Source organism: Rhinopithecus roxellana, chromosome 18 (genome assembly GCF_007565055.1).
Source record: "Rhinopithecus roxellana isolate Shanxi Qingling chromosome 18, ASM756505v1, whole genome shotgun sequence".
Classification (NCBI taxonomy): domain Eukaryota; kingdom Metazoa; phylum Chordata; class Mammalia; order Primates; family Cercopithecidae; genus Rhinopithecus; species Rhinopithecus roxellana.
Genome location: NC_044566.1, coordinates 63,952,380 through 63,968,255, shown reverse-complemented (window position 1 = coordinate 63,968,255; position 15,876 = coordinate 63,952,380). Strand labels below are relative to the sequence as shown.

At 38.2% G+C, this 15,876-nt stretch overlaps 1 protein-coding gene across 8 annotated transcripts in view; it reads left to right on the top strand.

Annotated features, from left to right (window-relative positions):
- Positions 1-15,876, top strand: part of IFT88 (intraflagellar transport 88) — a 128,426-nt gene that overhangs the window by 76,296 nt on the left and 36,254 nt on the right. For all 8 annotated transcript variants that reach the window (XR_746746.2, XM_030922308.1, XM_010352976.2 and 5 more), the window contains 2 exons: positions 12,116-12,168; positions 14,568-14,633. Coding sequence is in view for 7 of the 8 variants with exons in the window: in XM_030922308.1 (XP_030778168.1) it covers positions 12,116-12,168; positions 14,568-14,633 (119 nt within the window). In the remaining variant the exon portion in view is untranslated. The remainder of the gene's footprint in view (positions 1-12,115; positions 12,169-14,567; positions 14,634-15,876) is intronic.

The following is a 15,876-nucleotide window of genomic DNA, read 5'->3' as shown; positions in this document are numbered from 1 at the left end:
CTATTAGGTCTGCTTGGTGCAGAGATGAGTTCAATTCCTGGATATCCTTGTTAACTTTCTGTCTCGTTGATCTGTCTAATGTTGACAGTGGGATGTTAAAGTCTCCCATTATTATTGTATGGGAGTCTAAGTCTCTTTGTAAGTCTCTAAGGACTTGCTTTATGAATCTGGGTGCTCCTGTATTGGGTGCATATATATTTAGGATAGTTAGGTCTTCCTGATGAATTGATCCCTTTACCATTATGTAATGGCTTTCTTTGTCTCTTTTGATCTTTGATGGTTTAAAGTCTGTTTTATCAGAGACTAGGATTGCATCCCCTGCTTTTTTTTGTTTTCCATTTGCTTGGTAAATCTTCCTCCATCCCTTTATTTTGAGCCTATGTGTGTCTCTGCATGTGAGATGGGTCTCCTGAATACAGCGAACTGGTGGGTCTTGACTGTTTATCCAGTTTGCCAGTCTGTGTCTTTTAATTGGAGCATTTAGTCCATTTACATTTAAGGTTAATATTGTTATGTGTGAACTTGATCCTGTCATTATGATATTAGCTGGTTATTTTGCTCGCCAGTTGATGCAGTTTCTTCCTAGCATCGATGGACTTTACATTTTGACATGTTTTTGCAATGGCTGGTATCTGTTGTTCCTTTCCACGTTTAGTGCTTCCTTCATGATCTTTTGTAGGGCAGGCCTGGTGGTGACAAAATCTCTAAGCATGTGCTTGTCTGTAAAGGATTTTATTTCTCCTTCACTTATGAAACTTAGTTTGGCTGGATATGAAATTCTGGGTTGAAAATTCTTTTCTTTAAGAATGTTGAGGGCCGGGTGCGGTGGCTCAAGCCTGTAATCCCAGCACTTTGGGAGGCCGAGACGGGCAGATCACGAGGTCAGGAGATCGAGACCATCCTGGCTAACTCGGTGAAACCTCGTCTCTACTAAAAGAATACAAAAAAAAAACACTAGCCGGGCGAGGTAGCAGGCGCCTGTTGTCCCAGCTACTTGGGAGGCTGAGGCAGGAGAATGGCGTAAACCCGGGAGGCGGAGCTTGCAGTGAGCTGAGATCCAGCCACTGCACTCCAGCCTGGGTGGCAGAGCAAGACTCCGTCTCAAAAAAAAAAAAAAAAAAAAAAAAAAAAGAATGTTGAATATTGGCCCCCACTCTCTTCTGGCTTGGAGAGTTTCTGCCAAGAGATCTGCTGTTAGTCTGATGGGCTTCCCTTGGTGTGTAACCCGACCTTTCTCTCTGGCTGCCCTTAACATTTTTTCCTTCATTTCAACTTTGGTGAATCTGACAATTACGTGTCTTGGAGTTGCTCTTCTGGAGGAGTATCTTTGTGGCGTTCTCTGTATTTCCTGAATTTGAATGTTGGCCTGCCTTGCTAGGTTGGGGAAGTTCTCCTGGATGATACCCTCCCTGCAGAGTGTTTTCCAACTTGATTCCATTCTCCCCATCACTTTCAGGTATACTAATCAGATGTAGATTTGGTCTTTTCACATAGTCCCATATTTCTTGGAGGCTTTGTTCATTTCTTTTTACTCCTTTTTCTCTAAACTTCTCTTCTCACTTCATTTCTTTCATTTGATCTTCAATCACTGATACCCTTTCTTCCAGTTGATCGAGTCGGTTACTGAAGCTTGTGCATTTGTCACGTAGTTCTCGTGTCATGGTTTTCATGTTTATCAGGTCGTTTAAGGACTTCTCTGCATTGGTTATTCTAGTGAGCCATTTGTCAAATCTTTTTTCAAGGTTTTTAGTTTCTTTGCGCTGGGTTCGTAATTCCTCCTTTAGCTCAGTGAAGTTTGTCTGAAGTCTTCTTCTCTCAACTCATCAAAGTCATTCTCCGTCCAGCTTTGTTTCATTGCGGGCCAGAAGCTGCGCTCCTTCGGAGGGGGAGAGGCACTCTGAGTTTTAGAATTTCCAGCTTTTCTGTACTGCTTTTTCCCCATCTTTGTGGTTTTATCTACCTTTGGTCTTTGACGATGGTGACATACAGATGGGATTTTGGTGTGGATGTCCTTTCTGTTTATTTTTCCTTCTAACAGTCAGGACCCTCAGCTGCAGGTCTGTTGGAGTTTGCTTGAGGTCCACTCCAGACCCTGTTTGCCTGGGTATCAGCAGCGGAGGCTGCAGAAGATAGAATATTGCTGAACAGCGAGTATTGCTGTCTGATTCTCGCTCTGGAAGCTTTGTCTCGGGTGTACCCTGCCCTGTGAGGTGTCGGTCTGCACCTAATGGGGGATGTCTCCCAGTTAGGCTACTCAGGGGTCAGGGACCTGCTTGAGCAGGCAGTCTGTCCGTTCTCAGATCCCAGCCTCTGTGCTGGGAGATCCAGTGCTCTCTTCAAAGCTGTCAGACAGGGGCATTTACCTCTGCCAAGGTTTCTGCTGCTTTTTGTTTAACTATGCTCTGTCCCCAGAGGAAGAGTTTACAGAGGCAGGCTGGCTTCCTTGAGCTGTGGTGGGCTCCACCCAATTCGAGCTTCCCTGGTGGCTTTGTTTACCTACTTAAGCCTCAGCAATGGTGGACACCCCTCCCCCAGCCTCACTGCCACCTTGCAGTTAGATCTCAGTCTGCTGTGCTAGCAATGAGGGAGGCTCCATGGGTGTGGGACCCTCTGGGCCAGGTGTGGTATATAATCTCCTGGTGTCCCGTTTGCTAAGACCCTTGGTAAAGCACAGTATTAGGGTGGGAGTGACCTGATTTTCCAGGTGTTGTGTGTCTCAATTTCCTTTGGCTGGGAAAAGGAATTCCCTTCCCCCTTGTGCTTCCCAGGTGAGGCGATGCCTCGCCCTGCTTCAGCTCTTGCTGGTTGTGTTGCACCCACGGACCAGCACCAACTGTCTGACATGCCCCAGTGAGATGAACCCAATACCTCAGTAGAAAATGCAGAAATCACCCATCTTCTGTGTCGCTCATGCTGGGAGCTGGAGGCTGGAGCTGTTCCTATTCAGCCATCTTGGGCACGCCCACTCAAAAATAATTTTAATACATCATCATCTGCTTTGTATTTGGCCATTTGAATTTTAAGATCAAATGTCCCTTGGAATAATTTGAATGATTTGAATGATAAAGAAATGCTTAATAAGTAAAATAATTTCTGTTTGGAATTTGTATTAGGCAATTCATTTTTATGATATTTATTTCACGTAAATTTTTTTTTGAGAATTATAACATTAATTACCAAGGATGAGGAGATAGTTTTAGTTACATCTTTAAGATTAAAGCTATTTCAGTAATACACTGTAAGCTTTTTAATTACATGTAATACTACTCTAACATTAGCCGTTAGCTCATGCAAGACCCTCCCTTCTTTGAGGCTCAGTCTGCCACTGTTCCATTTTTAACTCCTATTTCTAAATGTGAGATGTTGATTAACAGTCAGTCCCTTACCTAGTCTAGCTTATATTCTTGCTTTTCATTCCATCAGTATTCTAGCCCCACAAGTTTTGACCTCCCTAACTCCATTGATCTTTACCCTCTCTGTAGTTCAGTCACCTGACTCATCTGATTGTGATTATTACTAACACATTTACACCAATAAAATCTTTCCTCTTTTTTTTTTTTGAGATGGAGGACAGAGTCTTGCTCCGTCACCCAGGCTGGAGTGCAGTGGCGTGATCCCAGCTCACTGCAACCTCTGCTTCCCAGGTTTAAGTGATTCTTCTGCCTTAGCCTCTGGAGTAGCTGGGATTATAGTCACATACCACTACACCTAGCTAATTTTTTTTTTTTTTTAGTAGAAATGGGGTTTTTCACCTTGTTAGTGAGGCTGGTCTTGAACTCCTGACCTCAAGTGATCTGTTTGCCTCAGCCTCCCAAAGTGCTGGGATTACAGGTGTGAGATACTGCGCCCAGCCTATAGCAATAAAATCTTAAGGTACAATATCCAGCTGTCTGAACATAACCTCTTATCTTTCCAACTTCCAGGCTCCCTGTTTTCCAGTGTATTTTTCTTTGGTGATATTGAGACTTCCCCTCTTGACCTTCCCCTTATCTTGCAGTCTCAGCCTCCTTCTGACTTTAATTCTGAGCTTATCCATACTAGATTGCTTAGTTGGCCACATCTTTGCCCTTTCTTGCTAACATTCCTGTTTTTCTTCTCTCTCTCTTGCTTTACTACCCCATTTATTCCAAGAGATTTCAGTTCTTAGGTTATTCTAGCCATTGATTCCATTCCTTTACACAGGCTGTGAAGCACTGTCAGAGGTAAATTGTGTAACCAGGTGAATTGATGCCACACAAATCTGTGTGATAATGAGCACTGCTCATCAGTCTTAAGTATTTCTCTCCCTCCTGTTTCTCTGATCTCTTCAATTCCCCTATGTATTTTCTGCCTCAGTTTCCCAGAATATAGAAGCCTTTTTTAGAAACCTTCCTAACATTTCTCTCTCCCTACTTTCCTATAAACTTCCACTTGCACCTGCTGTTAATCTCCTTCTCAGTGACAAATTTATTCAATATACATTCATTATGTTACATCTCTTTTGAGCGTTTGTTTTCTACACCATATATCTTAATTTTCACATTTTCTTTTTTTTACATGCTAAGCTTTGATTTGTTCTGTAAGTTCTACTGCTACAATAAAATGTAGGCTTTTTGAGAAGTGAGAGTATTAGTTCTTATGTCACAGTTCTTTATGTATTCTTTAATTATTCTTTACATGTCAACTTGGCATGTAGTTGAATTAAATTTCTTTTTTTTTTTTTTTTTTTTTTTTGAGGCGGAGTCTCGCTCTGTCGCCCAGACTGGAGTGCAGTGGCCAGATCTCAGCTCACTGCAAGCTCCGCCTCCCGAGTTTACGCCATTCTCCTGCCTCAGCCTCCCGAGTAGCTGGGACTACAGGCGCCCGCCACCTCGCCCAGCTAGTTTTTTTGTATTTTTAGTAGAGACGGGGTTTCACCGTGTTAGCCAGGATGGTCTCGATCTCCTGACCTCGTGATCCACCCGTCTCGGCCTCCCAAAGTGCTGGGATTACAGGCTTGAGCCACCGCGCCCGGCCGAATTAAATTTCTTTACCGTAGAAACTCCTCGCCTTGCTGTATCTCTTAGATTTTTATGGTTCTTAGTAATATGGTGTTTTTGACAATTGGTTTAAGCCTAAACTGTTGTCTTTTATTTTCTTTACATTCATAAATCATGTATTAAAATATGAAGAAATCCCAGTTCTGACTGGTCCACTTAATGTAATTCCATTCTTAAGCAGCATTAGGTAATGTTCTTTAATATTGATTGTGATGATTATTATTATAAGACACCATCAAGTGGACCAATATAGGCAGTATGGGAATTCCAGAAGGGGAAGAGAGAGGAAAAGGGAGGAAAGAGACTATTTGAAGAAATTATTGCCGTACTTCCCAAATGTGAGGAAAGACATGAATCCAGAAGTCTGCACAGGTCAGTGAACTCTATGTAGGAGAAATCCTAAAAGATCTACAATGAGACACATTATGATCAAACTATCCAAAAACAAAGAATCTCAAAAGCAACATGAGAAAAGTAGCTCATCACATACAGGGACCCTCAGTATGATTATTAGTAGATTTCTCACCAGAAACCTTGGAGGCCAGAAAGCAATGGAATGATATAAAGTCCTGAAATTTTAAAGCAAACAAACAAAACACAAACTGTCAACCAAGAATTCTGTATCTTGTCCAGGCGTGCTGGTTCATACCTGTAATCCTAGCACTTTGGAGGCCCAGACAGGTGGATCACCTGAGGTCAGGAGTTCAAGACCAGCCTGGCCATCATGGCAAAGCTCCGTCTCTACTAAAAATACAAACATTAACTGGGTATGGTGGCAGGCACCTGTAGTCCCAGCTACTCAGGAAGCTGAGGCATGAGAGTCGCTTGAACCTGAAAGGTGGAGGTTGCAATGAGCAGAGATTGCACCACTGCACTCCAGCCTGGGTGACAGAGCAAGACTCCATCTCAATAAATAAATAAATAAATAAATAAAATAAAATAAAATAAAATAAAATAGTAAGTTTTTATTGTTCAAGTGAGATGCTTATAAGTTTCAGATATTAATTATAATACCCAAGATAATCATTAGGAAAATAACTAAAAAATCAAATAGTACACTATAAAAAATTATTAGGCAAATAACTAAAAATCGAAATAGTACAGTAAAAAAAATCACCAAAATACCAAAAAAGGGTAGTAATGGAAGAATTGAGGAAGAAAAAACATATAACACATGCAGGAAACAGACAGCAGAAGCAAATCCTTCTATGTCAATAATCACATTAAATATAAATGTATTAAACTTTCCCATTAAAAGAAAAAATTAGCAGATTGAATAAGAAAATCAGAGTCTATTTACATACTGTCTACAAGAGATGCACTTTAGATATAAGGACACAAAAGAGGTTGAAAGCAAAAGGATTGAAAAAGATACTCCAAACAAATATTAATGGTAACCAAAAGAGAGCTGGGAGGCCGTATTATTGCCAGACAAAATAGACTTTAAGTCACAAAAGGTTACAAGAGCCAAAGAATGACACTATATATTGGTAAAAGGTTCATTACTGCAAAAATGTACAACACTTAAAAACCCAACAGAGGAGCCCCAAAATATATGAAGCAAAAATTGATATAATTAAAGGGTGAAATAGACCTCAATATTAGTTTGAGACTTAATAGTTTCAAAAATGTGTGTTGCCTTCTGTGAACCTCACACAGAAGATAAATAAGAATATAAAGACTGGCCGGGTGCGGTGGCTCATGCTTGTAATCCCAGCACTTTGGGAGGCCGAGGCGGGCAGATCACAAGGTCAGGAGATCGAGACCACAGTGAAACCCCGTCTCTACTAAAAATACAAAAATTAGCTGGGCACGGAGGCGGGCGCCTGTAGTTCCAGCTACTCAGGAGGCTGAGGCAGGAGAATGGCGTAAACCCGGGAGGCGGAGCTTGCAGTGAGCTGAGATCCGGCCACTGCACTCCAGCCTGGGCGACAGAGCGAGACTCCGTCTCAAAAAAAAAAAAAGAAAGAAAAGAAACTTAAGGCCGGGCGCGGTAGCTCACGCCTGTAATCCCAGCACTTTGGGAGGCCGAGACGGGTGGATCACGAGGTCAGGAGATCGAGACCATCCTGGCTAACACGGTGAAACCCCGTCTCTACTAAAAATACAAAAAACTAGCCGGGCGAGGTGGCGGCGCCTGTAGTCCCAGCTACTCGGGAGGCTGAGGCAGGAGAATGGCATGAACCTGGGAGGCGGAGCTTGCAGTGAGCTGAGATCCGGCCACTGCACTTCAGCCCGGGCGACAGAGCGAGACTCCGTCTCAAAAAAAAAAATAAAAAAGAAAAGAAAAGAAAGACTTAAGCAGTTTATAAACCAGGTAGACCTGACAGTCATACACAAAACACTGAACCCAGCAACAGGAGATTATACATTCTTAAGTGTACATGGAACATTCTCCAGGATAAACCATGGGTTAGGCCACAACTTAGTAAATTGAAAAGATTGAAGTCATACAAATTATCTTCTTCTGTCATAATATAATGAAACTAGAAATTAATAACAGAAGGAAAACTGGAAAATTCACAAATATGTGGAAGTAAAGAACACACTCTTAACTAGTGGATCAAATATGAAATCACCAGGGAAGTTAGAAAATACCTGAGACAAGTGAAAATGAAACACAATGTACTAAAACTTACAAGATGCTGCAAAAGCAGCCCTAAGAGGGAAATTGATATCTGTAAGTACATTAAAGAAGAAGAAAGATCTTAGGTTCGTAACCTAACTAAACACCTTAAGGAATTAGAAAAAGAAGAGCACTTTAAACCCAAAGCTAGCATCAGGAAGGAAATAATAAAAGTTAGAGCAGAGATAAATAAAACAAGAGAATAGAAAAGCTGTAGAGAAAATCAACAAAACCAGAAATGGATTCTTTGAAAAGCTCAACCAAATTGACAAATCTCTAGCTAGATGGACTAACAAAAAAAAGAAGACTTGATTACTAAGATTAGAAATGCAAGTGGAGGCCTCACTACTAATTTTACAGAAATAAAAAGAGTTATAAGAAAACTTTGCCTCAACAAATTAGATAACCTAGATAAAATGGACAAATATGTAGAAACACAATCAATCAAAGCCAACTCAAGAAGAAATAAAAAATCTGCGTAGACCTATAACCAGTAAGGAAATTAAGTCAATAATAAAAAATATTCCAAGAAAGAAAAGCCATGGGCTACATGGATTCACTGGTGAATTCTGCCAGACATTTCAAGAAAAATTCACGCCAGTTTTTTCAAATTCTCCTAAACATTGAAGAGAAGGTAAACACTTCCTAACTCAGTCATTTAGGCAGAGAAGGTAAACACTTCCTAACTCAGTCATTTAGGCCAGCATTATCCTTATCCCAAAGGCAAACAAAGACACTACAAGAAAACTACAGACCAATGTCTTTTGTGAATATAAATGCAAAAATACTCAACAAAATACTAGCAAACCAAATTTAGCCACATAGTAAAAGAAGTACATCATTCACAAGTGGAATTTACTCCCAGAATGCAAGGATAGTTCAACATATGAAGATCAGTCAATTTAATACTTCACATGAATAGAATGAAGGAAGAACTCACGTAATCATCTCAATTAATGCAGAAAGGGCATATGACAAAATTCAACACCCCTTTTTGATAAAAATACTCAAATCAGGAACAGAAAGAACTTCCTTAACATGATAAAGTATTGTATGGAAACTCACAGCTAACAGGATACTGAATGGTGAAAGACCAAAAGCTTGCTTTCTTAAGATCAGAAACAACGATGCCCACTTACACTGCTTCCAATCAACATGGTACTGGAAATTCTAGCCCGAGCAGGTAGGCAAGAAAAAGAAATAAAAGACATCTACGTTGGAAGAGATGAAGTAAAAATTAACCCTGTTCACAGATGACATGATCTTATATGTAAAATCTCTAAGGAATCCACATAAAAATTTTAGATATAATAATAAAACAAATTCAGCAAAGTTGCAGGATATAAAATTAACCTACAAAACTAGTTGTATTTCTATGCATTTGCAATGAAAAATCCAAAAAGGAAATTGAGAAAAAAATTCCATTTACAATGGTATCAAAAAGAATAAAATAGGGATTAATTTAGCTGTGGAGGCAAGAGACTGTCCCTTTTCCATTGAGTGGGCTTGGCACCTTTTGGCACCTTTGTTGGAAATCAATTTACCATATATATGAGGATTTATTTCTGGGTTCTAGATTCTATTCTTTTGGTGTATATATCTGTTCTTCTGCAGTAGTACCACACAGTTTCAATTATTGTAGCATTAAAGCAAATTTTAAAATCAGGAAACATGAGTTCTTCAACTTTGTTCTTTTTCAAATCGTTTTGGCTATTCATGGTTCCTTGAGATTCTGCATGAATATTAGGGTGAGTTTTCCTATTTTTGCAAAAACACCATTGAGATTTTGATAGGGATTGCACTGACGTTATAGATCACTTTGAGTAGTATGTTTTCTTAAAAATATTAAGTCTTCCAATTCAAGCACACACATGCTTCTCCATCTATGTCTTCTTTGATTTCTTTCAACAATGTTGTGTAGTTTTCAGTGTATAGTAAGTATATACCCAAAGGAATTGAAAGCTAAGGCTCAAACAGATACTTACACAAACATGTAAGATAAGTAAGATACTTACACATGTTTGTGTAAGTATCTGATCTGTTTGAGCCTCAACTTTCAATTTACGATAGCCAAAAGTAGCCTCAGCATTACTTATAGTAGCCAAAAGGTAGAAACAACCCAGGTGTCCATCAACAATGAATAAACAAAACATGGTACAGTAGTCTACCTTTATACAGTGTTTTGCTCTCCACAGTTTCAGTTACCCTCAGTAAAGTATAATAAGACATTTTGAGAGAGACAGAGACCACATCTACATAATTCTATTATAGTTTATTGTTTTATTAGTTATTGTTGTTAACCTCTTACCATGCCTAAGGTATAAATTGAACTTTATCATAGGTATGTTTGTATAGGAAAAAACACAGTATATATAGGGTTCAGTAGTATTTGTAGTTTCAGGTATCTACTGGTGATCTTGGAACATATCTACCACAGATAAGGGGGGACCACTGTATATACATAAAATGGAATATTATTCCACTATAAAAAGGAAGTTCTGTTACATGCTACAACATGGAAGGACTTTGAAAACATTAGCTAAGTGAAAGAAGCCAGACACAAAAGAACAAATATTCCACTTACATGAACTGTCTAAAATGGGCAAATTTATAGAGATGGAAAGTAGATCAGAAGTTACTGGGAATTGTGGGAAGGGGAATGAAGAGTTGCTGTTTAATGGTTGCAGAGTTTCTGTTTGGTGTCATAAAATGTTTTGGAAATAGTGGTAATGGTTGCACAAACATTGTTAGTGTGATAAATGCCACTGAATTGTACACCTAAGAATGGTAAATTTTGGCAAATGTTTATGTTGTATATAGTTTATCATAATTTTAAAGAATACACTAAAACCATTGTATTGTGTCTTTTAAGTAGGTAAACTGTATGGTATCTGAAGACTATCTCAGTATTCAGCAGTTAATAAAAGGATACATACTGCCAGGTGCAGTGGCTCATGCCTGTAATTCCAGCACTTTGGGAGGATGAGGCAGGCAGATTGCTTGAGCTCAAGAATTTGAAACTAGCCTGGCAACATGGCAAAATATCTTTTAAAAAAAATAAAATATAGCCTGCCATGGCAGTGTGCGCCAGTGATCCCAGCTACTTGGGAGGCTGAGGCAAGAGGATCGCTTGAGCCTGGGAAGGGGAGGTTGCAGTGAGCTCAGATCATACCACTGCACTTCAATCTGGGTGACAGACTGGGACCCTGTCTCCAAAAAAAAAAAAAAGTTGCATACTATATGATTGTATTCATTTAAAGTTCAAAAACAGGCTAGATTGACAGTGTTAGAAGTCATGATAGTTACCTTTATGGAGGAAGGAAGGTAATATATTCAGAAACATAAATAATAATACCACATGGTAAATGCAATGCTAAGTGATTCTAGGGTGTTAGGAGAGCATATGGAACAGTCTATCCGTGTGGCATTAGCAGAGAGTAAAGAGGTTGGAATGACCCTCTAAGCAGACGTGGTGGTGTATACAAAAGCCAGGAGTCTAGCAAATGCAGGGGATACAGGGAAGTCCGTGCTGCTGTGTGAATTTGCTATAACATGAAATGTTAAGCAAGGCATGGTGGAAGATGAGTTGGAGAGGCAGAAAAGATCTAGAAAGTAGATAAACTGGGTTAGAATCTTGGATTTAGCATGTAGGTGGAAGGGAGGTAACAGGCTTTAAGGAGGGAAGTAATGTGGTTAGATATGTATTTTATTTAGATCACAGTGGGTGGCCGTGTAGGCAATGGATTTGAAGTTAAGTAACTTGCCCCAGTAGCAGGGCTGTGATTTAAAGCCAGATCTATCTGATTCCAAAGCTGGTAGGTTTGCCATCAAATCAAGTAGGAACTGAGGTTTTCTTTGAAGCCATCCGGCTTCTACTTAGAAAGGAGATTCAAAAACATGAGACAAGCATAAATTGTTCCCTAGGTGTTTCTTTCTTCATATCTTGCCATCCTGAGATATTTTTAACAGAAGTATTTAGAAATCCCGGTTGTGGTTATTTATTTTAGAAAAGAATTTGATTTCTTTTTAAGGGACAAAAAGGGATTAGTAGATTTTTTTTACTCTCTCTTTAGTCGAAGCCTGATTCTTCAAACACTAGATCAAAAATTGCTTCTCAGGTACTAAATTTGCAAGCAAGTGTAAGTATTATGATAAAAGATTATAGCAAAAGTAATGATCCTTTAAGTTTAAAGTAGAATGCAATGGTTTTTAACCGAACAGGTTAAGTGGTTCTCATATGAATATCTAAATAAAGGTATGAACTAGAGGAACTTTGAAGAACACTTAAATTTATATGTCTTAATATAAATATGACAGACAATACTGAAGGAAATTATATATCTGCTGTTTTCAGTAATAAAAATGATCTAACAAAAGGTCAAAAAGTAATATAAAATAATAGATACATAGCTTTATAAAACTGAGCATCACAGATTTATATCTAATTTCATCTCATTTATTTCTTTTATAGGCCTACACAAGTGAAATGGCAGCTGATGGTAGCTAGTTGTTTTAGAAGAAGTGGTAAATGCTTTCGTTTTATTCATTTTATAGATATTTTGCTTCTTTCCTTCTAGGTAATCATGCATATAAATGTGTTCCAGTTGCATATCTGCTTATTAAAACACCAACTTTTTATAACTGTACATATTCAAAGCATTGTGTGAAAAACAATAATTACTACATACAAAAAAAGTTGTGCTTACAAAGTAGATATTAATCATGTATTCCAATACTTGTCTTAAAAACAGATTTATTATTTCTCAAACTTAACATGTAATCATTTTCACAAGTTAGCCACAGGAAAAAAATGGGCATACTGTATACATTATATGACCATTTTCTACTCGGTTGTAAATGTCCTGTGTGCTCGGCCAAATTTATGACATTTGTGAAGCCTGAGAAAAGCTCACGCTGAGACAAGTGCGACTATATGTTTTTTATACCAAAGATCACTAGCTATCTTGGTTTGTGTTTTGTTACTGCTTGTATTAAATTCTTGCTGATGACACATGTCCTGAAGGATGGAGATGCTATTAGTTTTAGGCTAACTGTGAAGTGAATAATATGCATAAAATGTCAAAGATCAAGCTGGGAGAGAAATGTTAACAAATTTATAATCCCTCTTGTAGAGCATAAAAATGACCCAGGAAAAGAAAGTATTCAATCTAAGGGAAGAGGGAAGCACAAGTTTTGAAAGTGTTGGCAGTTTGTTCTCACCCAGTTTGCGGGAGGTTTCCTTCTTTATCTCTGTGAGCACCTTCAGAAACGTTTTAATACATAACTCAGTGTATGCTTCAAATCGTTTTAGGGGGGATCTGTAATTCTTACTGGATATACAACATGACTATAACATATACATTCAATTTATATCAACATGAGTTCTCAATTGCCTATGTTCATTTCAACGTCAGTCATATAGAAAGTATATATATATATATATACACATATGAACTATTCTAAATTATTTAAAGACATAGCCTGCTTCAGTTATGGAAGTACAGATTAGAAGCAGCAGCTAGCATTGAGAACTGGCTTTGTGTCAGATGCTTCCTGTCTATTTCATCCCTCTTGTAGAGAGAGGCCCAGAGAAATTTATAACTCATTTGCTAAGATTTTAGGAAAGATCTTTGACCCAAATTCGTTTTTCCTATTCTTTGCTGCTACGTGAAACTAAATTATTTTGTTATAAAATAAATTGCTTTCTATAAACTTTTTAATGTTTAAAAAACCGTAAAGGCCAGGCACAGTGGCTCACTCCTGTAATTTCAGCACTCTGGGAGGCTGAGGCAGGCAGATCATGAGGTCAAGAGATCGAGACCATCCTGGCCAACATGGTGAAACCCCATCTCTACTAAAAACACAAAAATTAGCTGGGCATGGTGGCACATGCCTGTAGTCCCAGCTACTCGGGAGGCTGAGGCAGGAGAATCGCTTGAACCTGGGAGACGGAGGTTGGAGGTTACAGTGAGCCGAGATTGCACCACTGCACTCTGTCTGGAAAAAAAAAAAATTAATAACACAAAAACATTTATTTATTTATTTATTCATTCATCTATTTATTTTGAGACAGAGTTTTGCTCTGTCACCCAGGCTGGGCTGCAGTGGCACTAATCTCAGTGCAGTGCAACTTCCACCTCCTGGGTTCAAGCGATTCTCCTGTGTCAGCTTCCCCAGTAGCGGGGATTATAGGCGTGCGCCACCATGGCCAGTTAATTTTTGTATTTTTAGTATAGAAGGGGTTTTACCATGTTGCCCAGGCTGATCTCAAACTCCTGACCTCAAGTGGTCCACCCACCTCGGCCTCCCAAAGTGCTGGGATTACAGGAGTGAGCACCACGCCCAGCCCAAAAAAACTATAAAAACATCTTAAATATTTTCCAACTAAATGAATGACATTGACATTACTATAAGTATATAACTTAGATTATTTTTAAATTTGTCAGTTCATCTGGAATAATCTTTTTTAGAAAAGTGAGTGGATCTTAATTTTTGCCACTAAAATATTTAAAGTGAACCAGGCTCAGCAATGTGCATCTGTAGTCCCAGCTACTCTGGAGGCTAAGACAGGAGGATTGTTTCAGCTCAGGATTTTATAGGCTGTAGTGCATAATGATTGTGTCTGTGAATAGCCACTGCACTCCAGCCTGGGCAACAGAGTAAGACCTCGTCTCTTAAAAAAAAAAAAAGGAAGAAGCTAAATTTCAACTATCACCCATTTACTTCTGCTTTAACCCTTATGTCAAATTTATTTTATCTATACATTTTTCTTCTAAAAGTTATATTGAGTGGTATATAAAACATGAAACCTTTCTATTAAACCATTAAATAGCCAGTATGTCAGTTAAAATTAATATTTTTCTGAATCCTGTTAGTTTCTATAATTTGCTAATATGTTATATTTTTCTCTTGTTTGTTTATAGGTAACTACCAAAAAGCATTAGATACTTATAAAGATACTCACAGAAAATTTCCAGAAAATGTCGAATGTAAGTGGCATTACATAATATAACTTTGAAGTGATAAGTTCTCATATTTTATGTTCTAATATATAATTGCATTTGCTACAGTAATTGTATTTGTAAATATCAACCTATAATTTGTGATACATACTTTAAATATTTTATAGGATCAGAAAATTTGACTATGCAAGTACATATTTTTATATAACTAATTGATGGATTTAAATATACCACAGAATTTTTTTAAATACTAAACAAATACATATTTCAGAGTTCTGTAGAATTTTAAGAAAGCATTTGGCCTATGGTTGATTTTTCAAAGTTTGTAAACCTGTAGTGTTTTATAGGAAAGACATTTTTAACTGTCCATTTTAGTAAACAACTTTTTAAGGTTGAGAAAATAATTTTAGGGTTTATAAAAATAGAACATTAATATCTTGCTGATATAATAGCAAATAATTTTTTTACTTAGAGTCTTGCTCTGTTGCCCAGGCTAAAGTGCAGTGGTGTGATCTTGGCTCACCACAACCTCCACCTCCCGGGTTCAAGTGATTCTCCTTCCTCAGCCTCCCTGGTAGCTGGGACTCTAGGCACGTGCCACTGTGCCAGGCTAATTTTTATATTTTTAGTAGAGACGGGGTTTCACTGTGTTGACCAGGCTGGTCTCAAACTCCTGACCTCATGATCTACCCACTTTGGCTTCCCAAAGTGCTGGGATTACAGGCATGAGCCACTGCGCCTGGCCGCAAATAATTTTTAATGTTACTTCAATTTTAAAACATTATGTTAATATGCTGCTTACTCACTTGTAAAGTTATCTTTGTAGAAGATATTCATTTATTTACTATCTTGTTGCACAGTGGACTGTTGCAACTTACAGTATTAATGTGAAGTATTATAGCAGTAACAGAATCAAGAAAAACATAACGTAAGCACATTCATATGCCACATGTTCTCACTAAACTATAAATTTGTCCCTGAATAGCCTTGCAGCCAAAGGAAAGAAAAAAGTTACAAGTAGTTGTATAATTTTTACTGTTTTATGTGGAAATATAAAGCAATTTATTGGGAAGAAGTACTTCTTCAACTCTTAATTCACTTCTCTTTAGACATTGAGAGATACAGTAGATAAAATCATTGAAAGATACAGTACTTTCTTAAATAACATCCCTATAGCAAATAAAATAATATGCTGGAAACGACCATGTTAAAATTTGTTCTTGAAGGCTGGGCACAGTGGCTCACACCTGTAATCCCAGCACTTTGGGAG